Below are 25,457 nucleotides of genomic sequence, written 5' to 3' on the forward strand. Positions count from 1 at the left end.
AACATTCTATCATGAGAGCTTAGCTTATTTCTGCCTTTAAGCCAAAAGAGACTTTTTCTGAGCTATCACTGAATAATAATGAGACTATAGCTATAGTTTTTTCAAACACTGGGATGGCTTTGGTTTTAGCACTGATCACTGCCAGCGAGCTCAAAATGGCAGCCACCCTCTGCTAGCATGACTTGGGCCGATCCTAGTTATTAGGCTCCCACAGTGACATTCTCATGTATCAAGACCACAAAAACATAACAAGCCAGAGACTGAGAAGAAAATACCATTGTTTGTCTGCATGCTTATTTACATTCTGCTCTTTTGATGAAGCAGACAATCCCCAAAACTTATAAAATTAAAACAATACAAATGGTCACATTCTACTATGATCCACAGTGAACTTCTCCAAATATTTATTTAAACTTATACACATTATATCACTCCTAAACATAGAAAACCTAAGTGTGAAAATATTGGCAGACATCAACAACAATTAAAAATAAAATTTAAAAATTATGACAGCAAAAAAAGAGAGAGAAACATTTAGGAACAAATTTAATAAAATATTAAAAGACCTATACACTGAAAATCTACAACACACCTCTCTGAGAACAGATAAATTACAGAAGAAGATATACAATGGTCTATAAGCACAAGAAAAAATGTTCAACATCTTTAGTCATCAGGGAAAGGCAAATTAAAACAACAATCTACACACCCATTAGAATAGCTAAAATTAAAAGCACCAATAAATATGAAGTGCTGGTGAAGAAGGATGTTTGAGCCACCAGAATTCTCTTAATTTGCTAATGGGAATGTAAAATGATATAATTACTTTGGAAATCAGTCCAGCAAATTCTCATCAGGTTAAACATATTCTTCCCTATGACACAACAATTCCAATTAGATATTTACCTTAAGTAAATAAAGATATGCAAATAAAAAGAGTTGTACAAGAATGTTTATAGCAGTTTTAGTCAAAATAGCCAAATACTGAACGGAACCCAAATTTCCATCAATAGGAAAAAGAATAAAAAAATTATGGCATATTAACACAATGAACTATTGCTTGGCAGTAAAAGGGAGTGTAGAAAGTCAAACATAAGAGACTACATACTGTATGATTCTATTTGTATAAAACTCTAGAAGAGACAAATGATTTAAGGTGAACATATCAGGACTGATAATCTGGTGGGGAGGAGGTGATGAAGGTCTGTGACAGGGGTGTGAGGAAACTTTCTGGGGGTGATGGAAACGTCTTCTATCTTGACTGGGGTGAAAAGGAAATGGGTAGAGACATCTGTTAAAAGTCATCAGACCATACACTTCCACCAAATACATTTATTGCATATAAATTATACCTCAATAAAGTTGATAAAAATCTGAAACAAATGAAGACACAAAGGTAATGCCAAGTATACAGTGCTAAACCCTACCATTTCAATATTTTCCTTTAGGTCAGCCTTCAATTGTTCCTTTTCTGCTATAACACTCTCTAACATTTGTTGGAGTTCATTTTTCTCCTGTATTAAAGAAAATATCTTCCTTTGTTGCTCAATTATCCCATTATCCTTAACATCTGCAGTTAGTGTTTCGGTATTTTTAGCTTCCAAATCCTGTTTTTTATCTATGCCAACCATCTAAAACATAAACACATTACAGAAGAATTTCTTAAGTAGTTAACAACAACTTTAAAAAAGAATAAAAATAGCCAACACATCTATTATGTGCCAGGTACTATTCTCATATCTTAACACATTTAATCTTGACGGTAACTTTATGAGGTAGGTATTACCATAATCCTCATTTGATAGATGAGGAAACTGAACTGGAGAGAGGTAAAGTCACTTGCCCAAGGTCACTCAGAGGTTTAGCCAGGTTTTGAATCCAAGTGGTCTGGCTCCAAAGTTTGTGCTCTTATGTCTGTTCACTAATCAGAACAATATGGACAACTATAAATATTAATAATTGTCTTCACGTATGATAGGTTAACATGATTCTGCATGTTTACTTATTTCAATGACATTAACACATTAATTAAAGGATATCTGCCTTTAGTTTGTACATATCTTCCATAAATATTTTCTAAGTTTCATTCTAGTAGTAGTTTGTTTATTTACTTCTAAAGGAGTAAGCAATCTTGAACTCTATCACTTTATCTATTTCTTCCTAAAAGCTGCGAATCATTCCCTGTTTCCCACTCCCTGCAAATCTTTATTTTCAGAGGCAGTCCTACTTACAAAAGGCTGGAGTTTTATTATATGTAGAGGGCTAAATAATTTTTATAGAGATCTATTTCATAAGGGTGAAATTCATCTTTTCTTAATATATGTATATTTTATATACTGCTTAAGAAAAATGTTATATAAATTCATTCATCCATAAATAAGTCACGACCAAATGTAAGCTAATACATGAACTCATTGGTAAAGGGAGACAGAGACTGAAATTACTATTGCTGGTACAAATTTAGGGTATTATTATATAACATTACACTAGTTCAGTTCACCTGTGCCTACACAGGTATTTAAAAGTTTTTATAATAATCTATAATCACATTAGAAAACAATAGAAAAATAAAGGATAAAAATCATCCACTGTCACCAACTTCACACAACAAACTATTAGAATTCTGGTAAATTTACTTCTGGAGTTTTTTCCATTAAAAGTTTTTTTTTTTTTTTTTTTAAACATAGCTATTATAATGAATTTATGTATGTGATTCTTTATAGTTTTTATCTTTTCCACTTAGATCATATGTATTTTCACATGCTGTTATGTAACCTACAAATAATTTTTAGTAGCTGCTTGATTCTCTAGAGTAGATATAAACTGTACTTTATTTAGCAGCTCCCTTATTGTTGGCAATATGCATGAGCTTCTAGCAGATAATGGGGAACACAGAGCTAACTACATGAGAAATTAAGGTAGGGAACACATAGTCTTTTGGGACTAGTCTGTTAGATATTATAATTCAGAATCTCATATCTTTCAAATACAAAGCAGATTGAGACAAAATTTTCTGTAATGATAGCCAAGGTTTATTTCAAATCTGAACTCAGCCTAGAAGGTACTTCAACTACCACAGTTATGAATAAAATCTAATAGATCTAATTATTAAATAAAAAATTATTAGAACATGTTAAACAGGAAAAAAATTGTCCTTTATATAAGAATAAGCTTACTAATCATAAAATATTTTTGTTGAGATGCATTAAAGATACTGCATTTCCAGAAACAGACACATCAAGTAGGATTGAAAATGAGCATTCCAAGGAGATTCATGATAGACCTGCTAGTGCAGCTCTCTGGTGCCCAGATGAACAGGGGAGCACCTGGAAATCCCCATTTCCACTCTTTTACTCTCATGGCAGATTCCAGCATGAGCATGATACAAGACCAAATTGATCTCAGCCTTCTATCCCAGACTTTAGGATCCCTGATGAACAGAATGGCCTCAGAAAAGCCCCAGCTACATCCTTTTATTAACATGGATAAATGACTCCAGCATAAACTTGGTAACATAGGATCTTAGCTGTTCCCAGTGAGTATAACTCCACTCTTCCCTTCATCTTCTATTGTCTCTATAACTGCATTTTGGATTTGTTTAAAACAGTTATTGATTGCCATATATTATTGTCAAAAGTCTACTAAAAAAAATTTCCCATCATAAAAGTGGAAGGTATTATTTCTTTGTTTCCTTTTTTTTTTAGACAGGGTCTCACTCTGTCGCTCAGGCTGGAGTGCTGCGGCATGATATGGGCTCACTGCAGCCTCAACCTTCCCAGGCTCAGGTGATCCTCCTGCCTCAGCCTCCCAAGTGGCTGAGACTACAGGTGCGTTGCTACCATGCCTGGCTAATTTTTGTATTTTTTTGTAGAGACGGGGTTTCACCATGTTGCCCAGGCTGGTCTTGAACTCCTGGACTCAAGCAATGTGCCCACCTTGGCCTCTGAAAGTGCTAGGATTACAGGCATAAGCCATTGTGCTGGGAGTGAATTTCAAACTGAGGTCAAATGCCTTTGGCCTATGGTTATTCCAAATTACAAATAAGCTGAGAACATAAGATACAGAAAAAGTGAGAGAGAAGAACTAAAGCCTTATAAGGAGATGGAAATAAAAAAAAAGTTCCATTTTCCAAGGCAGTATTTTGCCCTGGAGTAAATGGGGGAAAATGCAGCTCATTTTATAGAAGTAACATATAAATGTACAGATATTTATTTATATCAATTGGATCTTACTGAATTACTTTGAAATATGTATTTGCTTTTATTTAATAATGTATTCTGTTAAAAATGCATGACTGTACAAACATCAGTTGCATTTCTGTACACTAACAATGAACGATCCAAAGAAGAAATTAAGACAATTTTATGTATAATAGCATCAAAAAAGAACAAAATACTAAGAATAAACTTAACCAAGGAGGTGAAAGACTTATCTGCTGAAAACTGTAAATGTTGCTGAGAAGAAATTAAAGAAGACACAAATGGAAAGACATCCCATGTTCATGGATTAGAAGACAATATTTTTAAGACATCAATACTACCGAACAATCTACGGATTTAATGTAATCCCTATTAAAATCCCAATGGTGTCTTTTGCAGAATGAGAAAAATCTATCCTAAGATTAATATAGAATCTTAAAGGATCCCAAATATGGAAAAGGATCTTGAAAAAGAAGAACGAAGTTGGAGGTCTTATACTTCCTGATTTCAAAACTTATAAAGCTACAGTAATCAAAACAACGTGGTGCTAGCATAAAGACAGACATATAAACCATTGGAACAGAATAGAAAGACCAGAAATTAATGCTTGTGTATATGGTCATGGTATCTTCAACAAGGATGCCGAGACTACTCAATGGGGACAGGATGATCTTTTCAAAAAATGGTGTTGGGAAAACAATAGCCACACACAAAAGAACGAAGTTGTACCCTGACCTTACACTATATATACAAATAAATGCAAAATGGATTACAGGTCTAAACATAAGAGCAAAAATTACAAAACTCTTAGAAGAAAATATAGGGGAACAGATTCATGAGAAGGGTCTTGGCAATGATTTCTTGGATATGACACCAAAACACAGGCAACAAGAGTAAAAATAAACTTGACTACATTGAAATTAAAAACTTCTGTGTATCAAAGGATAGAATCAACAGAGTAAAAAGACAACCGATGGAATGGGAGCAAATTTTTGCAATATTGCATATAACTGATAAAGGGGTAATATTCAGAAGTATAAAGAACTCCTACAACTCAACAACAAAAATCAAACAAACCAATATAAAAATGGGAAAAAGACTTAAATAGACATTTCTGCAAGGAAGATAAACAAATGGCCAAAAAGCACACGAAGACGTTCATCACTAATCATTAGGAAAATGCAACTCAAAACCACGATGAGATACTGCCTCACATCCATTAGGATGGCTACTATCAAAAACAAAACAAAACAAAACAAAACAAAACAAAACAAAACAAAACAAAACAGAAAACAGTGTGTTGGCAAAGGTGCATATAAACCAGACACTTATGTCCTGTTGGTGGGAAGTAAAATGGTGCAGCTCTTATGGAAAACATTATGGTGCTTTCTCAAAAAATTAAAAATAGAATTACCATATAACCTAGCAATTCCAATTCTGGATATATATATCCAAAATAATTGAAAGCAGGGTTTTGAAGAGATATTTGTTCACCCACATTCATAGGAGTATTATTCACAACAGCCAATAATGGGTAGAAGCAACCCAAGTGTCCATGAGGGATGCATAGATAAGCAAAATGTGGCATATACATATAATGGAAATTTACTCATAAAAAGGAAGAAAATTCTAACACATGCTACAACATGGATGAAGACATTATGCAAAATGAGATAGGTCAGTCACAAAAAGACAAATACTGCATGATTCCACTTATATGAGGTACTCAGAGTAGTCAAATTCATAAAGACAGAAAAGTAAAATGGTGGTAGCCAGGGTCTGTGGGGAAGGAAAACTGGGGAGCTGTTGCTCAATGGGTATAGTTTTGGTTTTGCAAGATGAAAAGAATTCTGGAAATTGGTTGTATCACAACATGAATGAATTTTACACTAGTGAAATATATACTTAAAATGATTAAGGTGGTAAATTTTATGTTATGTGTATTTTACTACCAATTTAAAAAATATATACTACTATATACTATTCCAAGCTATATATTTACAAAAGATTATTTCACCAGTCTCCTATTGAAGAATAATTTAAAATTCTAGCAGTAAATACTCTGGATAAAATAATATGAACTATAATAAAAATGAGACATATTATTAAAAAATTACTGTTACCAATATATCTTACAGGTGTTTTGGGAAAGTAGAAAAGAATACTGTTAATAAATGAAACCCTGGTATAACATTATAAGGCAATCCCCCCTGCAATGGACTGAATTTTAAACTCTAAGCAAGTTTAGTATAGAAAATCTGATATAAAATAAATATCAGCTATGCAAAATTTGGACCAATTCATTTTTGGGCCCTTTCCCTTTCTAATTGATTATAAACTTATATTCTATCATAAGTTATTTCAAAAGCATTAGGGATAAGCTTGTAAAATTATTGTTAGTTATTACCATTGTGAGTAACAAATAAAATTGAGAATATTATGTGTTTAAGTATTTGAGGTTAAAGAGTATATATACAAGTATATGAAAACTTTGAAAATAAACACCCTTTACCTTTTGCTGAAATTCATCTTTAGTTTCTCCTGTATTTTCCTCCATATGCAAATTCCTGGAAACTTCCTCAGAAATTTTCAATTTTAGTGTATTAATTGTGTCTTGATGTTGTTTCAGAGACTCAAGAGCATTTCGTAATTGTTCTTGAGTATCTATGTTCTTTGTTAGAGAAATATAAAAACAATTTCCATTAGAATATGAAACAAAATTATTTTGTAGCTACTACATAACGTAATCATAAATAATAAATGATGGCTTTTGCAATGTTTTTAAGAGTCTCCAATTTTTCAAAATTTAATCAATCAAAACCTTACCATGTTTACAGTATCATGAATATCACTTTTGAGTTGGTCCCTCTCAATTTGCAAGCTTTCTTGGAGTTGTTTTAGGTCATCTTTTTCTTGAGTTAAAGTTTTTACTTCTTCTAAAGTTTGCTGCAGTTTCTCTGTAATCAGTGTTTTCTCCCTTTCTACAGTTTGCAGCGTAGAATCTCTATTTTCTAATTGTTCCTTCAGCTGTTCCATCTCATTTAGTCTTTCTTGAACCTCACGTGTTTTCTCCTGAAGTTCTTGGGTCGTGTAAGAAAGCTTTAAAAAAGAAAATGTAAATGTCACACAGTAAAAGCAGAGCAGTCTGAGGCACACATATATACAGAAACCAAAACCCCAGAAGACTAAGGAGCATTTCTCAAAATAGCATCTTGTACCAACCTCGGTCTTCAAAGCATGCAAACTTGAATCAAATTTTTGGGCTTCTTTAGAGAGATTAACTATTTCCTGATTCATTCTCTCATTCTCCTCAAGGACCATCTTATACTTTTGCTCAAAGTCCATATGAAGGGTTTTGAAATTTTGGAATTCTTGATCAGTGCTTTTATAATTCGACTGGGTAGTTGCTAGGTCATCTTTTGTTTTCCCAATTTCTTCAAGTAAACCTTGAACTCTACTCTCCTTATAAACTACTTCAGAAAACAATTTATCTTTTTCTGATGTTATTATATGGAGCTCTTCAGATTTGTCATGTATCTATGGAAAAGAAATAAAATTTAGGGATGTTAGCAACTTATGATTCACTGAAGCAATTTTTAGGAAAAAAGCTTTCTCTGCAAAAAGGGAAGTTATTTACATTGAGCAAAAATTTGACTGTGGAAAGGCAATATAGTAGTACTCTTATTGTCACTTTTCTCTAACTCAGCTTGTTTAACTCTACCTTTGATGTTTTATTTTCTAATCTCTTTGTATTCTAGAAAGTAAGGCCTGCATGGAGAACAGTCAGTAAAGGCACATAATCAGATTGTCTTTATTTCCTTACCTATCATTCTAAAGTGTTTTCTAACTTTATCATGTGGCAGGCATTTCTCAGAATTTGATATTTTTTTCCCTAAAGGCTTTGAATGCCTCTCAGGTTTCCAAAAACTTAATCAATGAATAATTTAAGTAATGTTTAATCATTTAAAATTGTTATTTAAGAAGTATCTTAAGTATCAGGTATGGTCCATGAAAAAAATAAAAAGTATTACTTAAGTAATATTTAAATAATTACATAATTTAAATAACCCATATTTTGTATATTAACAGTTTAATCACTGGAAAGATAAGGGCAGAGGGAGATGAGTAAAAAAGAAGAGATGAAGGAGGGACAAAGTAAAGAGGGGCAATACAGCGTGTAGCTACAATCATGGGTTTAGGAGGCAGATTTATGTGGCTCAACTATTAGTTTGATAATGGGTTATTGGGACTAAAAAACTACCTACTTTTGAAGAGTTTATAAGATGAGTAAATGAAATAATGTTTTTGAAGTTCTTTAGCATGATGTTTGCCATATAGTAAGTACTCAAATTTTTGCCATTTTTCTTTTAGACAAGTAGAAAGAAAAACTGGGAGGCCATGGATTTACAGAAACATTCCCAGCCTGCAAGGTTTGCATTAACCTCTAAAACTTTATCAGGGCAACCTCTTTTCCCTCATTACTGTCTTTTATTCAACATAATGATACTACTACTACCAAAAAAATGGTAAAGACTAAGGGTGGGCCGTAATATTGTATAAATGCAACATTTGAGGACTACAGAAATGGCTGCTACATGGATTATATTACTAAGTATACTGTTAAATACACCTTGAAAAAAATATATTTTTTAATGTAGTAGCATAAGAACAAATTAGAAGATGAACTATATTCATTTCTATTTCTAACTAGTCAAAACATTTACAGTATCTCTCTTGCCTGCTAGTTTAAAATAAACTATACCAAAATATTTAAGGCACTATTATTGCAAAGGTTTTTATTTCAAAATAAGGGATAAGTGCCTATAAATGTGTTTACCTCTTTCCTCAGCCTTTCTACTTCAGAAGGTAAAGATTTCAATTCTGAAAGCAAAATGACTTCTTCGCGCAAAGCTTCATTTTCTTCAACTTCTTTATTTAGTTCTTTCTGAAGATCAGTAATCTTTCCTTCCAATTCCAAATTATAGAGCAAATCTAGAAAGTTTTATCAAATTGTATAAAGATCCAATGTTGGCAAACAGGTAATTTAATTTTTAATAGTCCTTGAATTACCTTTTTCAGGATGAGGTAAAGTTTATTTGAAAAATAATCCCTTATGATTTGAAACCCATGGAAATCTTTATAAATATTAACACCAAATGAAACTAAAGCATAATATTGAGTTTTTAAAAAGTCAGAGTATAATGAATTTTTAATCATCAAAATATGCTTGTCAAATTGTTTAGGTACATTTCTAGAAGAAGTTAGATTTGAAAAAAGATGTTTAAAATTACAAAATACCTTTTGGAACTTTGCCATCTATAAGGGAGGTGAGTTTTGTTATCTCATTAAAAGCAGATTGTAATTCTTTCTCCAGATCAACTTGCATTTTCTTTTTTGCCTCCAACTGGCTTTGATATAACTGAATATCATTTTCCATTTGCTTGTATGTACTTGCAAGTTCTTTCTATTGAGAAAAACATTGCAAATGCACAAAAATGCACTGATCATTACAACTACTTTATTATAAATATTACAAAAAATACTTACCATTTTCTCCTTCAGCTCCAGATTTTCACTTCTAAGAAAGGCTGATTCTCTCTTGGCATCAAGGGCTACAGTTTCAGCATCAAACAGAGTCTGTTTCATTTGTTTTGGGTCTTCAATGCTTTCCTAGACAGATGACAAAAGGGGTTCAGTGAAATCTAATTTTCACAGAGTTGGAAAATTCTTAAGAGAACATGTATGTAAATGTTAACTCTAGCTAACCAAAAAGTGTACAAATATGCTAGTTACCAAACATATAAAAAGAAATCATGTTTTCCTAATAAAAATAATTTTAAAAAATTCTGGTCATATTTTTCAAATTATATAAGCAATATATCAAATTGTATAAGCAATGTATCATAATTTAGATCTGTTTTGTTTAAAGGTTAACACAATTGTTGTTTGGCGAGGCTGATGAAGTTTTCCATGTATTTTTATTTTGAGTTATTCTCTTCAACACATGATAGGTAAGTAGTTAACAGTTAAATTAAAGATATTAACCCACGAATTGAAAAGGAAAAAGACAAATGATCTAATAGAAAAATAGAGAAAAGATATGAACAAGAAATTTACAGATGAGAAAATGCAAATGAAAAATACATGAAAAAATCTACAACCTCATTTCTAAAGAGAAGTGGCATTTTAATATGACTTTAGCTTATATGAAATCAATGATACGCCCTTGGAAAAAAATTAATAAATTAATACATGAATGAACAAGGAAAAAGAAATAGTAATTTTTAAAAAGTGGGCAGTTCTGCTTGCCACGCTATGAACAGACACTACAGAATATATAAAAGTGCCTTCCTATCCAGGGCCTCAGAATAGGATGATATGAAATGGTATGAACCCCTTTGAAAAGAATCATTTGTCACAAATAAAAGGCAACAAAAGAATAGAAGGTAACAAAAACTAAAAAACTCAACTGAAAACAGAAGAACAGAAACTAGTCTTTTAAAAGTTCCAGCTAGAAACTGTTACCATAAAAAAAAAAAGTATTAAAAACTGGAACCAAACATATATACAAGTAATCAGGTATACTGAAAGCAAACTGAAGAGATTAAATGACACCATCATCAGATTCAATGTTATTTAATGCCAAGTTCTTATATCAACTAAAATCATCTAGAGCTATAAAATTATGAAAAAAATCCCAGTTTAGATATTTAAGATCTTGACTATATACTACTGTATGCATTTGTATAAAACTACTGAAAAAAATTCAGAATTTTAAAATTTTACTGAATTTTTTTTTTTTTTTTTGGAGACAGAGTCTTGCTCTGTTGCCCAGGCTGGAGTGCAATGGCATGATCTCGGTTTATTGCAGCCTCAACCTCCCAGGCTCAAGTAATCCTGCCACCTCAGTTACCCAAGTAGCTGGCAGTACATGCCAGGCTTATTTTTGTATATTTTGTAGAGACCAGATCTCACTATGTTGCCCAGGCTGGTCTTGAACTCCTGGGCTCAAGTGATCCTCCCACTTTGGCCTCCCAAAGTACTGGCATCACAGGGATGAGCCACTGTGCCTGGCCTAAAACTTACTGATTTTTAATGGGAGCCTGTCCTTAACTTCCTTATATTTACTCAAAGGATGATATGATCAACTTTCTACAAATGTGACTTTATCTCTAGAATGGCAAATATACTAACAGTCCCTATCTCATAGGGTTATTGACAGATTTAATGAAATATGTATAAATTTATTACAACAATACCCAGCACAAAGTAGGTCCAGTATAAGCATTTGCTAAGATGATGGTATGCTATATGTATCTATGTGATTACACAACAAAATAAGTCTGATTTTTACCAATGAGTATGACAAGTCCATTTTTATATTTTCTAGCTTTTGCGAGTCTATGTATTCCTGTAGCTTCTTAATCTGGTCTTCCTTTTCTCTAAGCAGCTCTACTTTTGAACTGAGTTCATTCTAAAAGAATCAAAGGAGAGAGTAACAATTTAGAATCTGATTTGAAGTCTAAGGGATTAAAACAGAACTTATATATATTAGTTTAAATTCATAGTAAAATTCAAAGTCACTAATATTTTAAAAACATAATTCTCTTATTTCTGACATCATGTTCAGTTACATATGTTGCATGTTTTATAGTTCTAATTGCTTATCAATAGAAATACCAACATGAATGCTCACCTCAAGATCTTGATTATATACTTCTGCATGCTTAACTAAATTCTTTAAGTTCGAAATTTCATGAATTAGTTGCATCTGTAAGAGCATGTGAACAGGTAACAGAGCAAACCAATAGTTAATAAAGCAAAGCAAAGCAAAACAAACAAACAAACAAAAAAAAGGGCATTGGTTCACTGCTTCAGAATCACCCAACAGTTAGAAAGGACTGAGATCAATTGTTCAAGCTATCGCAACAAAGCACCTCATTATTTAAAAATACTAGAAATATCACCCAAAACATATCAAACAAATAAAAAAAACCCTCAGCATGACCCCACCAAGTAGCTATATCATCTGTTAATAAAGCTACAATAATGTCAATAGCAAATTAGTATGCACCACTTGGAGGAAAGATTAAAAAAGCGGTAATCAAACCTTGAAAAATACACATTTAGTAGATTTTTGTTTTCAGTCAGTTAAGTACAGAAATGTATTAATTCTAATAAAGTTTTTTTTTCTTCTCATAAACTATCCATCTGGCTCTACATTAGTGTACTTTGTAATAAGTTCTAATTTGGAATCTAGGTTTGGATTAGGGTTGTTTCATGCAGTGCCTTTACAATATTATTACTTTTCACAAATGTTACACAAGTATGGAATGATCAACTATGACCTTGATTTATTTCAGAGGAAATATTGCACTCCATTACATTGTTCAACCATGTAAAATTATAAAGGTAGAAGTATTTTTATTGAGGTGTCCTTTCTACCAAAATATCTGTAGCATTAAATATCTGAGTACCAAAAAGTTTGTTGAAAACAAGTAAACCACATATAACCAAGATAAACATTTTCCCTTAGAATTATTTAATCTTCATAATCAGATGAGCACTTACAGAGTAAAAGCAAATTCTAATAGTATGTAAGGGGCTTGAAAATAGTATCTTATTTAAATATTTTCTGGATGTTTAACTCCTGACTAGTTTTAAATTTCAGATTAGTGCAAGTGTTGCCATTACTATTTTAGGTCAGTGCTATCCAACAGAAACATAATGTCAGACACATATGTAATTTAAAATTTCCTAGTAGGCACATTAAACATAAAAAGGCAGAATTAACTTTGATAACGTATTTATTCAACCTAATATATCAAAAATATTTCTTCCAAAATGTTTCTTCAGGTAATCTATCCAACATGTTTCTTTAGGTAATCAATATAAAAAAATGAACAATTTTACATTGTTTTTTATATACTTATGTCGATTCAGACTGGTCCCATTTCAAGTGCTTAATTGCCACATATGGTTAGTGGCTATCCCACTGTAGAACACAGTCTTAGACATTTGTACTGCTTTTAATTTAAATTGGCTCTTTCTTTTACATTTTCTTCCCTATTTTTAACTTCTGTGAAAGAAAATCACATTTATCAATAAGGAAGAATCAAAAATCAGTCTTAACTTTTAAAAATACTTAGAAGACATACGGTGCATTCAGGGTATTATGGCCATAGATAATGAAAACATTTAAAGAATACTCATTTAGAAAAGAAAATTTTCCTACTTCTTATTTGAAATAGCACTTTATCTTAGGTACTGGTTCTTATACATAGAAAATAATTAGCTTTTGTAAAAATAAAAGTATAATCTCCCAATGGCATGTTTAAGATGCAGAGCATGAAGTGAAAGTATGTGCAAATGAAAAATGATTTAAACATATGATCTACAGTTAATCCATTGCTACCATTTAAACTGCAGATTTAAATGGTAATTGTCAGCAGGTGAAGTGAAATATTTAACTTACATCTCTAAGTAGTACAAACTATAAAATTAAATACACCAAGTTAAAATAGGTAGATGGTAAAGATTTTTCTCATTCTTCGAGTATGGTGATACTTGACATTTTCCATTCTCCCTCTAAAACATACTATTTAAGCATCTTATGTTACTACATTCCCACTAGAAAATTAACTACAACTTGGGTGATTTTTGACAAAAGGTTTAGGAAAACCAGGGAAATGACTCCATGTCCTAATGAGAGGTGACAGTGTGCTGGCAGTCCTCACGGCCCTTGCTTGCTCTTGGCACCTCCTCTGCCTGGGCTCCCACTTTGGCGGCACTTGAGGAGCCCTTCAGCCTGCCACTGCACTGTGGGAGCCCCTTTCTGGGCTGGCCAAGGCGGGAGCTGGCTCCCTCAGCTTGCAGGGAGGTGTGGAGGGAGAGGCGCGAGCAGGAACTGGGGCTGCGCTTGGCGCTTGCGGGCCAGCTGGAGTTCCGGGTGGGCGTGGGCTTGGCGGGCCCCTCACTCAGAGCAGCCGGCAGGCCCTGCTGGCCTCAGGCAATGAGCGGCTTAGCACCCGGGCCAGCGGCCGCAGAGGGTGTACTGGGTCCCCCAGCAGTGCCAGCCCACCGGCGCTGTGCTTGCTTTCTCACCGGCCGTGGCTGCCTTCCCATGGGGCAGGGCTCAGGACCTGCAGCCCGCCATGCCTGAGCCTCCCACTCCCTCCATGGGCTCCTGTGTGGCCCGAGCCTCCCCAACGAGTGCCATCCCCTGCTCCACGGCGCCCAGTCCCATTGACCACCCAAGGGCTGAGGAGTGCGAGCGCACGGCGTGGGACTGGCAGGCAGCTCCACCTGCAGCCCCAGTGCAGGATCCACTGGGTGAAGCCAGCTGGGCTCCTGAGTCTGGTGGAGATGTGGAGAACCTTTATGTCTAGCTCAGGGATTGTAAATACACCAATCAGCACCCTGTGTCTAGCTCAGGGTCTGTGAATGCACCAATCGACACTCTGTATCTAGCTGCTCTGGTGGGGCCTTGGAGAACCTTTGTGTTGATACTCTGTATCTAACTGATCTGATGGGGACGTGGAGAACTTTTATGTATAGCTCAGGGATGGTAAACGCACCAATCAGTGCCCTGTCAGAACAGACCACTCGGCTCTACCAATCAGCAGGACGTGGGTGGGGCCAGATAAGAGAATAAAAGCAGGCCGCCCGAGCCAGCAGTGGCAACCTGCTCGGGTCCCCTTCCACACCATGGAAGCTTTGTTCTTTCGCTCTTTGCAATAAATCTTGCTACTGCTCACTCTTTGGGTCCACACTGCTTTTATGAGCTGTAACACTCACCGCGAAGGTCTGCAGCTTCACTCCTGAAGCCAGCGAGACCACAAGCCCACCGAGAGGAACGAACAACTCCAGACGTGCCGCCTTAAGAGCTGTAACACTCACTGTGAAGGTCTGCAGCTTCACTCCTGAGCCAGCGAGACCACGAACCCACCAGAAGGAAGAAACTCCGAACACATCCCAACATTAGAAGGAACGAACAACTCCAGACGCGCCACCTTAAGAGCTGTAACACTCACCACGAGGGTCCGCGGCTTTATTCTTGAAGTCAGACCAAGAACCCACCAATTCCGGACACACTAAGGCCATAATTTGACTTTTATTCCCTTTTAGCTAAACCTTTTCCCAAAATGTAGGTTTTGGAACATATTTTGCTACATACACATAGACTTATATTTTTAGTTTAACATGGACTAGACACCGCAAAATTGTTTTTGAACAGGATGTTTTTATTACATGATCTTTTAAGTAACCTTAAAATTTGTGTCAAATTAAAAATAAAGGGCCTAGAGCAGTGGCTCACACCTGTAATCCTAGCACTTTGGGAGACTGAGGCGAGCAAATCACTTGAGCCCAGTAATGTGAGACTAGCCTGGCCAACATGGCAAGACCCCTGTCTCTATAAAGAAAAAATTTTTAAATTATGTATCTTTTAGATTAGAAAGCTGAGCGTTGTGTTTAAAAAAAAAAAGAAAAAGAAATTTAAAAAGAAGGGAGTTGGATTCTTCCCCCTCAACTGTGGTTAAAATGGAAGAAAAACTGCAGTGTAATACATGTCATATATTCTGTGGCATTTTTGTAATCTTTCTCTGTGTTGACTCAATTCAATAAGCTTCAATTTTTCTTATTAATTAATATATTAATGATGTGAGAAAAATATTAGAGAAATTATTGCCACTTATCCCAAAAGTTAGTTTTATGTCATGTTATTATCACATATAAAAAACATACAAAAATTAGACGAAATTTTAAAGTCAGAAGGGACCTTGGTGAGCACCTGGTCTCCTGGTGGAGAAATATAGGAAGCCCTGAGATTCAATGACTTGCCCAAGGCCTTGGCAACAATTCATAATAGGATTGGATCTGAGGTGAGTTTATAAGTGGCAAAACTGCAGCTTAAATATAGGCAATTTCACTCAAGAGACCATGTTATTAATCATGACACTAGGCCAGTCCCTTCCATAAAACCTAGTTTTATTGATTAAAGTCCAATGGTTTTGTCATGCATGACATTTTGCACTTCATTTAATATGCATTTTAAAAGAAGCTAAATGAAACCCTGTGGAGACCTTATAGACTTTTACCTCTTTGAATATAATACCTATGAAAGAAATAATTTTAATTTGTAGGTAGAATGGAAATAATAGCTTTGGCATAGAATTCTTTTTTCCTTTAAAAAAGAAAAGAGATTGAGAAACTGAACAATGATATCGAGGAAAAAGGATCATGGCCTTTTGGGCTAGCCACACAGAAGTCTGAAAAGTAGCTGCAAATTAATTCATCTTTTAACTACATAAAACACTGGGTCTTATTTTTTTTTGAAGGGGGAGTGTTCATGAATCACTTTGCAAGTCTGATAACAACTACAGATTCTTGTTCCAGAAAAATGAATATGCATTGAAAAATTCTGCAAAATAATTTCATAGCATCTGTGGCCTCTAGGTTAAGGACACTTTGCACTAATAACTCCCTTTAATCTTTTGGACAATTTCTGAGTCCCTAAAGTCTGATGGTTTCTGGATTAAGTTCTCTTAACATGTAGCCTAATATTTTATACTTAGAAAATGAGTGATCTGTTTATATAAATTCCATTAAAACTATTTAGTATTACTTATACTAATTTTCACATAACTCTCTTAGATGGAGAAAGAAAAACAAAATGTACAAAATTAGCTTCTCCAGCCATTCTAATGTTTTAATTATTTAGAAACATACTTTCTAAAGAAAAAGAAATCCATTAATATGTAGCATCCATATATAAAATAGTCATCTAGATATTAAAATTCATACTGATCTCAGTAGGAAACAGCTATGCTCTAGGTAGCATTTATATATGCTCAATAAAATGTAATATACAAACTATAAGGAAACAATTTCAAGACAAATCCATCAAGAAGCAGATACACCAACCCTTTCTATAGATGCTTTTAATTTCTTTTTCTCTTGCATAAGCACCAGGGAAACAAATATGATTTAACTATTTTTAAAATATAAATGAAGAAAATATTTCTTAAATTTCCTAAATTGTATATACATATGAAAAATGGTTAGATCTTCAACATCTCAATCTTAGAAAAAAAAATCTTTAAGACAATACTTCTGAGTGATGTCAAGAAGATGACAGAATAGGAGGTCACCTGCTCACATCCCCGCAAAACAACAAGAATTCTGTACCTATTACAGACAAGTCTTTTTGTGGGAGCCTTTGGATTCAGGTAGGAGGTTGCAAAACCCCAGGAGAACTCAAGACCCAGAAGTGTTGTTTTTGAGAGTGCCTACCAACACCCAGGTGGGAGTCCTGCCAATTGTGCTCCCAGGTTCATATGCAGAAATGGTCCCATTCCTTGAAGGACTTAGCTACAGCCCTGTTTGGCCTAGAGTCTGCAACCAAAACTATCTGTCAAGGGGTCCAAGAGGAATCACACACTCTAGGGTCTCGACAGATGGGCTCTTTTGCCTGTCGACATTGGTCTTGGCAGTGGACCCAAAAGTTAGCCTGTAACTTGGCTCCTGCCCTCCTCAAGCTGTAGTCCTAGCTTAGTACTGCTTGCACAAGGACCCAGAAGGGAACATGCCCATCTGAGCCACCAGGACAGGCTTGCCGGCCTCTGTCCCATAGCAGATTCTGAAGGGGACATGTACTGGCTCCAGCCCTCCCCTGCTGCAGCCTCCCTGCTCCCACCCACACAGAGAACTGCCAAGAGATGAACCTGTCTGAGCCACTGGGTCAGGCTTGCAGTCCCCCATCCCACAATAGATCCTGAAGGGGCCCTGTCTCAGCTTCAATGCCTCTTTGCTGCAGTCATAAAGCTATCTCGACTGTGTTGGGAACTGCTGGGTGAAGCACTTGCCCCAGCCACCAGGACAGGCGTGATGCATCTTTCCCATAATAGGTCCTAAAGGGGTCTTGTCTTGACTGCAGCCCCTCTCTACTGCAGCCTGGCAGTTATCCTGCCTGTGTAGGACAGGCCTGCTGGCTTCCATCACACAGCAGTTCTGGAAAGAACCCTGAATGTCCCAGCTACAGAATGCAAGCAATCCTCCCTGCATAAGGAACTGCTGGGAGTCTTGACTGCTGGTGCCACCAGGTTAAGCTTACCAACATTGGTTCCATAGCACATTCTGAATTAACTCTGAAGCTTGGTTTCAGTTTCTCCTAGTGATAGCCAGGGTCCTACTGGGAGACAGGCATATCCAAGTCCCTGCGGCAGGTTTTGCAACCCTTGTCCATCAGCAGATTCTCAAATGGCCCAGGATCTTGATACTGACCCCTCTCATCTGTGGAATAAGAACAGCTCTGCCCACCTGGGGACCTATAGAGAAAGGTGTCCAGTAGTGCCTCTGCAGGATAACACGCTGACCTCAGTCATACTATGGATCTTGAAAAGACCTTATAAAGATGGTGAAGACTAAAACAAATAGCTAAATTCATCTTCAATGTGCAGACACTGCTGCATGACCACAAGCATCATGATCTCGGAAACATGATGTCACCAAATGCACAAAGTAAGGTACTGGTGAGTGATCCTAAAGATGGAGATGCATAATCTGCCAAAGAATTCAAAATAGCTATTTTAAGTGAGCTCAGCAAACTTCAAGAAAACATAGGGGAAACAATCCAGAAATTTAACAAGGAGACTGAAATAATAAAAAAAAACCAAACAGAAATCCTAGAGCAAGAAAATACAATGAACAAAATGAAAAATGCAACAAAGAACCTCAATAGAAGAACTGATCATGCAGAAGAATTTGTGAGCTTGAGACAGGCTATTTGAAAATATAGAGTCAGGAGGCAAAAAAAAAAAAAAGGATGAAAAGGAATGAAGTTTATGGGACAACATCAAAAAAGCAAATATTTGGGTGACTGCAGTTCAAGTAGAGAAAGATAAAGGGACAGAAAGCTTATTTAAAGAGATAATAGCAGAAAATTCCCAAACCTGAAGAAAGCAATACATATCCACATATAGGAAGGTCAAAGGTTACCAGTCAGATTCAATCTAAATGACCCTGCCCTAAGATATATTATATTCAAACTCGAAAGTGAAAGACAAAGAGAAAATCCTAAAAGCAGCAAAGCAGCAAGAGTAAAGAGGCAAATAACATAGAAGGGAGTTCCATTATGGTTAGCAGCAGACTTCTAAGCAGAAATCTCACAGGCCAGGATCATTAAAGTCAGGAAACAACAGATGCTGGAGAGGATGTGGAGAAATAGGAACGCTTTTACACTGTTGGTGGGAGTGTAAATTAGTTCAACATTGTGGAAGACAGTGTGGCAATTCCTCAAGGATCTAGAACTAGAAATAACATTTGACTCAGCAAGCCCATTACTGAGTATATATCCAAAGGATTATAAATCATTCTACTATAAAGACACATGCACACGTATATTTATTGCAGCATTGTTTACAACAGCAAAGACTTGGAACCAACCCAAATGCCCATCAATGATAGACTGGATAAAGGAAATGTGGCACATATACACCATGGAATACTATGCAGCCATAAAAAAGGATGAGTTCATGTCCTTTGCAGGGACATGGATGAGGCTAGAAACCATCATTCTCAGCAAACTAACACAAGAACAGAAAACCAAACACCACACATTCTCACTTATAAGTGGGAGGTGAACAATGAGAACACATGGACACAGGGAGGGGAACATCACACAGTGGGGCCTGTCGGGGATTGGGGGGCTAGGGGAGGGATAGCATTAGGAGAAATACCTAATGTAGATGACAGGTTGATGGGTGCAGCAAACCACCATGGCACATGTATACCTATGTAACAAATCTGCATGTTATGCACATGTACCCAAGAACTTAAAGTATAATTAAGCAACAACAACAACAAAGAGGAATCTTACAGGCCAGGAGGGAGTGCAATGATATAGTAAAAGTACTGAAGGAAAACAGTTGTGACATCAAAAGTTAGAACATCAAATATTCAGAAGGTGGGAGGAGATAAAGTGTGGAGTTTGTTTGTTTAGTAATCAACGATAATCAGTTATCAGTTTAAAATAACCTGCCATAACTGTAAGACTTTTTCTTGTAAGCCTGATGGTAACCACGAAGGAAAAAAACCATAATAAATACACTAAAAATAGAAAGGTATCAAAACATACTCTCAGAGAAAATAATTTAACCAATAAGGAAGACAGTGAGATAAAAGGATCTAAAAAACAAATAAGAAAATAATTAGCAAAATGGAAGTAGTAATTTCCTACCTAACAATAGTTCCTACCTATCAATGTAAATGGACTGATTCTCCAATTACAAGACAGAGTGGTTGAATGGATTAAAAAATCCAAATATATGCTGCCTGAAAGAGATTAACTTCACCTGTAAGGATACAAATAGATGGAAAGGAAGGGGTGGAAAAAGATATTCCATGCAAACTGAAATTGTGAGAGAGCAGGAGAAGCTATACTTACATCAGCTAAAATAGACTTTACATCAAAAACTGTGAAAAGAGACAAGGCCATTACATAATGATAAAGGGGTCAACTCAGCAAGAAGTTATAACAATTGTAAATATATATGTACACTGAACATGGCAGAATATATATAAAGCAAATATTAACCATCTGAAGGAAGAGAGACTGCAACACAATAATAATAGAAGATTTTGAAACTACACTTTCAGCAATGGACAGATTATTCAGACAGAAAATCAACAAAGAAATAGCAGATTTAAACTGCAGTCTAGACCAAAGAGACCTAATAGATGTTTACAGAACATTTCATTCAACAGCTACAGAAAACACATTCTTATCAACTGCACATGGAACATTCTCTAAGACAGATCATATTAGGCCACAAAAACAGTCTTAAAAAATTTAAAATCAAAATTATATCAAGTATCTTTTCTGACCACAATGACATAAAACTAGAAATTACTAATAGCAGAAATTCTGGAAATATTACAAATACATAAAAATTAAACATGCTCTTGAACAACCACTGGGTTAATGAATTAAAAGAGTAATTTAAAAAAGTTAAGACAAATGAAAATGGAAACACAATATACCAAAATGTATAGGATGCAGCAAAAGCAGTTCTAAAAGAGAAGTTTATAGTAATAAACATCTACACCAAAAAAGAGGGGAGATCTCAAACTACCTAAACTATTACCTCGAAGAATTAGAAAAACAAGAACAAACTAAACCCCAAATTAGCAAATGGAAAGAATAAAGATCAGAGCAGAAATAAACGAAATAGGGACTTTTAAAAAATCCACAAAATAAAGTTTTTTTTTTTTGAAAAGAAACAAAAATCAATAAACCTTTAGCTAGACTAGGTGAAAAAGACAGTCGACTCAAACACATAAAATCAGAAATAAAAAAGGAGACGTTACAATTGATACCACAGAAATACAAAGAACAATTATAAGCCAATAAACTGAAAAACCTAGAAGGAATGAATTCCTGTACCACATTACCTACCAGGACTGAATTATGAATAAATAGAAAACCTGAACAGGCCAGTAATGAGAAAGGAGACTTGAATCAGTAATAAAAAGTCTCCTATCAAAGAAAGGCCCAGGTCCTGATGGCATCACTGCTGAATTCTACCAATAGTTACAGAAGAACTAATACCAATTCTTCTCAAAGTATTCCAAAAAATTGAAGAGGAAGGAATTTTTCCTAACTTATTCTATGAGGCCAGCATTACACTGATACCAAAAATAGACAAAAAAGGAAAACTACAGGCCAATATCCCTGAAGAACAGACAGAAAAACCCTGAACAAAATACTATAAAACTGAATTTAACAGCACATTTAAAAGATAATTCACCATGACCAAGTGGGATTTATCCCAGGAATACAAGAATGGTTCAACATAAACAAATCAGTAAACACGACATACCACATTAACAAAACAATGAAAAAAGTCATACAATCACTTCAACAGATGCAGAAAAATCATGACAGAGTTCAATACCTCTTCATGATAAAAACTCTTAATTAGGTATAGAAGTGATATGCCTCAACACAATAAAGGCCACATACAACAAACCCACTGCTAACATAATACCAAATGGGGAAAAGCTGAAAGCCTTTTACTCTAAGATCTAGAACAGGATAAGGATGTCCCTTTTTGCCACTTTTATTCAACATAGTACAGGAAGTTCTAGCTAGAGCTATTAGGCAAAAGAGAAAAATAAAACATAATAGGAAAGGAGGAAGTTAAATTGTCTCTATTTGTAGATGATATGATCCTATATACAGAAAACCCTAAGGACTCCATCCAAAACTGTTACAACTAATAAAAAACCCAGTAAAGTTGCAGGATACAAAATCAACATAAAAAAAAGTAGTATCTCTATATGTTAATAGCAAACTATCTAAAAATGACACAAAGAAAACAATCTCATTTATTACCAAAAGAATACCTAGAAAGAAATGTAACCAAGGAGGTGTCAGATCTCTCAAATGAAAACTATAAAACATTAATGAAAGAATTTGAAGAAGACACAAATAGAAAGATATGCATGTTCATGGATTGGAAGAATATTGTTATAATGTCCATATTGCCCAAAGTGATCCACAGATGTAATGCGATATCTATCAAAACACCAATGACATTCTTCACAAAAGTAGATTAAAAACAATCCTCACATTCGTATGGAACCCCAAAAGACCCTGTATAGCCAAAGCAATCTTGAGCAAAAAGAGCAAATCTGGAGGCATTATACCATCTGCCTCCAAAATATATTACAAAACTATAGTAACCAAAATAATATGCTACTGGCATAGAAACAGACAGCAGGCCAATAGAACAGAACACAGAAATAAATCCATGCATATACAGTCAACTGATTTTTGACAAAAGTGCCAAGAACATATGTTGGGGAAAGGATAGTCTTTCTTCAATAGTGGTGCTGGGAAAACTGAATGAATATCTATATGTTGAAGAAAGAAACTAGATCTCCTGTCTCTTATCATATACAAGAATCAATTCAGAATGAGTTAAGGACTTAAATACTAAGACTTGAAACTATGAAACTGCTAGAAAACAAGATAGGGGAAATGCTTCATAACATTGGTAAGGACAAGGAATTTTTGGATAAGACCTCAAAAGCACAACCAAAAAGACCAAAAATAAATAAATGGAATTACAACTAAAGGCAAAGGAAATCATCAATAAAGAGACAACCTACAGAATGGCAGAAATATTTGCAAACTATACATCTGACACATGGTTAATATCCAAAATATATAAGAAACTCAAACAACTCAATAGCAAAAAAAACCCCAAACAACCCAATTAAAATATAGGCAAAAGACCTGAACAGACATTTCTCAAAAGAAGACATATATACATGGCCAACAGATACATGAAAAAAAAGTTCAATATTACTAATAATCAAGGAAATGCAAATCAAAACCACAGTGAGGTATTGCCTCATCCCAATTAGAATGGCTTATCAAGAAGGCAGAAGAGAACTTGTTGGCAAGGATGTGGACAAAAGGGAATCCTTTTATACTGTTGGTGGGAATACATAGAAAACAGTATGAGGGTTCCTCAACAAAGCAAAAATAGAACTACCATAAGATCCAGCAGTCCTACTACTGGGTATGTACCCAAAGGAAATTAAATGAGTATGTTCAAGAAATATCTGCATTCCCATATTTACTGCAGCACTTTCCACAACAGCCAAGATATGGAACCAACCTAAGAGTCTACCAACAGAAGAATGGATAAAGAAAATTTGGTATAAAGTCACAATGGAATATTCTTCAGCTATTAAAAAAAAAAAGAAATCCTACCATTTGCAACAATATGGATGAACCCAAAGGACATTATAAACGAGGAACAGAAAGACAAATACTGCATGATCTCACTCATATGCAGAATCTTAAAAAGCTGATCTCTTAGAAGTACAAAGTATAATGGTGGTTATGAGAGGCTGGGGTGTTTAGCAGGGAGAAGGAAATGGGGAAATCTTGGTCAGATGACATAATGACAGTTAGATAGCAGGAATAAATTTCAACAGCTCTATTGTACAGCAAGGTGACTATAGTTAATGACAATGTATTATATTCTTAAAAAGCATAAAATTTGAGGATATTATGTGCTATCAACACAAAAACAATAAGTATGTGAGGTAGTACATTTGTTAGCTAGATTTAACCATTCCACAATGTATATATACTTCAAAACATTATACATCATGTTGTATACAATAAACACATAAAATGTTATCTGTGCATTTAAAAAAATATTAAAAAAGCTTACATTATAGAAAAAAGAGAATACTTCTTTTAAAAGTATGCTTTTAGTTTAGTTTTACATTTCTGTCTCTCTTACCTCTTGATCTGTTTTAGTTCTTCTTTCTAGAGCCTCAAATTCATCCAAATCATTCTTTTCTTTTAATTTCAATTCCATTTCTTCTTTTTCTGTTCGCAGTTGTTCATAGTCTAATACCAGATTATCATAGTCAGCACGAAGTGAGTTCAACTCACTTTCTATATTCTCCTATTATAAACAGGAACAGATTTTCCAATCAGAAAATTCATATATTTTTTGTTTCCTTAATAAAATTTGGATTATTTAAATAACTAATTTAATTTTGATTTCATATCTTTCTAAAGTTCTACATTTTGGCAAACTAGCTAACTTAGAATAGATTATTTTGAAAGAAGGAGAATTTTAAAAATATATCAATAAATTGTATGTTTGCCTGTGCCTGACAGGGAATTTTGACCATAAATCCTCAAGCTCCTCAGTAATAAAACTGATAATTTAATTCCCCAATCTAACCAACTCCTATTTTATGTCTCAGATGGTTCTGAATTCAAGAATGGAAACAGAGATATTATTCATTGACTTCTAAAGCTAATGATAACTGTGTTTTACTATACTTAAAGAGGCCTATTTCTATTTTCTATATTATTATAAGAGAAGAGATAAACCATGAGTTAAAAAAATATTTTTTACACCAGAGATTGTAAAAAAACCCAAGAAACTTCTAATGTATGTATTAGGAACACAAAAACACTTTGTCCACAATACTTTATAGGAATTAACTAACAATAATAAGGAGTACTGCAATTATATTCTAAAATTCAAATGAAAATGTCTACTACTTTATACAACTATATATCTTTAAACACGAGCAATCTACGAAGTAAACATAGAATCTAAACTTATTGATGTATTCACCAAAATTACCTCTCCCTGATGTATTATTCTATACAGTATAAATGCCTGAGAACTGACACTTTTAAAATCAGTCTTGTTA

The 25,457-nt window shown here is 34.6% G+C and overlaps 1 protein-coding gene across 1 annotated transcript in view; it reads right to left on the reverse strand.

Annotated features, from left to right (window-relative positions):
* The window catches only part of CENPE (centromere protein E), a 90,550-nt gene that overhangs the window by 45,548 nt on the left and 19,545 nt on the right, over positions 1 to 25,457 (reverse strand). Inside the window, exons 16-24 of the mRNA XM_030818458.1 lie at positions 24,524 to 24,691; positions 11,554 to 11,673; positions 9,747 to 9,869; positions 9,498 to 9,663; positions 9,037 to 9,191; positions 7,422 to 7,736; positions 7,026 to 7,298; positions 6,712 to 6,870; positions 1,428 to 1,631 (exon numbers count right to left, since the gene is read on the reverse strand). Coding sequence (XP_030674318.1) covers positions 1,428 to 1,631; positions 6,712 to 6,870; positions 7,026 to 7,298; positions 7,422 to 7,736; positions 9,037 to 9,191; positions 9,498 to 9,663; positions 9,747 to 9,869; positions 11,554 to 11,673; positions 24,524 to 24,691 — 1,683 coding nt within the window. The remainder of the gene's footprint in view (positions 1 to 1,427; positions 1,632 to 6,711; positions 6,871 to 7,025; positions 7,299 to 7,421; positions 7,737 to 9,036; positions 9,192 to 9,497; positions 9,664 to 9,746; positions 9,870 to 11,553; positions 11,674 to 24,523; positions 24,692 to 25,457) is intronic.

This window comes from Nomascus leucogenys, chromosome 9 (genome assembly GCF_006542625.1).
Source record: "Nomascus leucogenys isolate Asia chromosome 9, Asia_NLE_v1, whole genome shotgun sequence".
NCBI classification, from domain to species: domain Eukaryota; kingdom Metazoa; phylum Chordata; class Mammalia; order Primates; family Hylobatidae; genus Nomascus; species Nomascus leucogenys.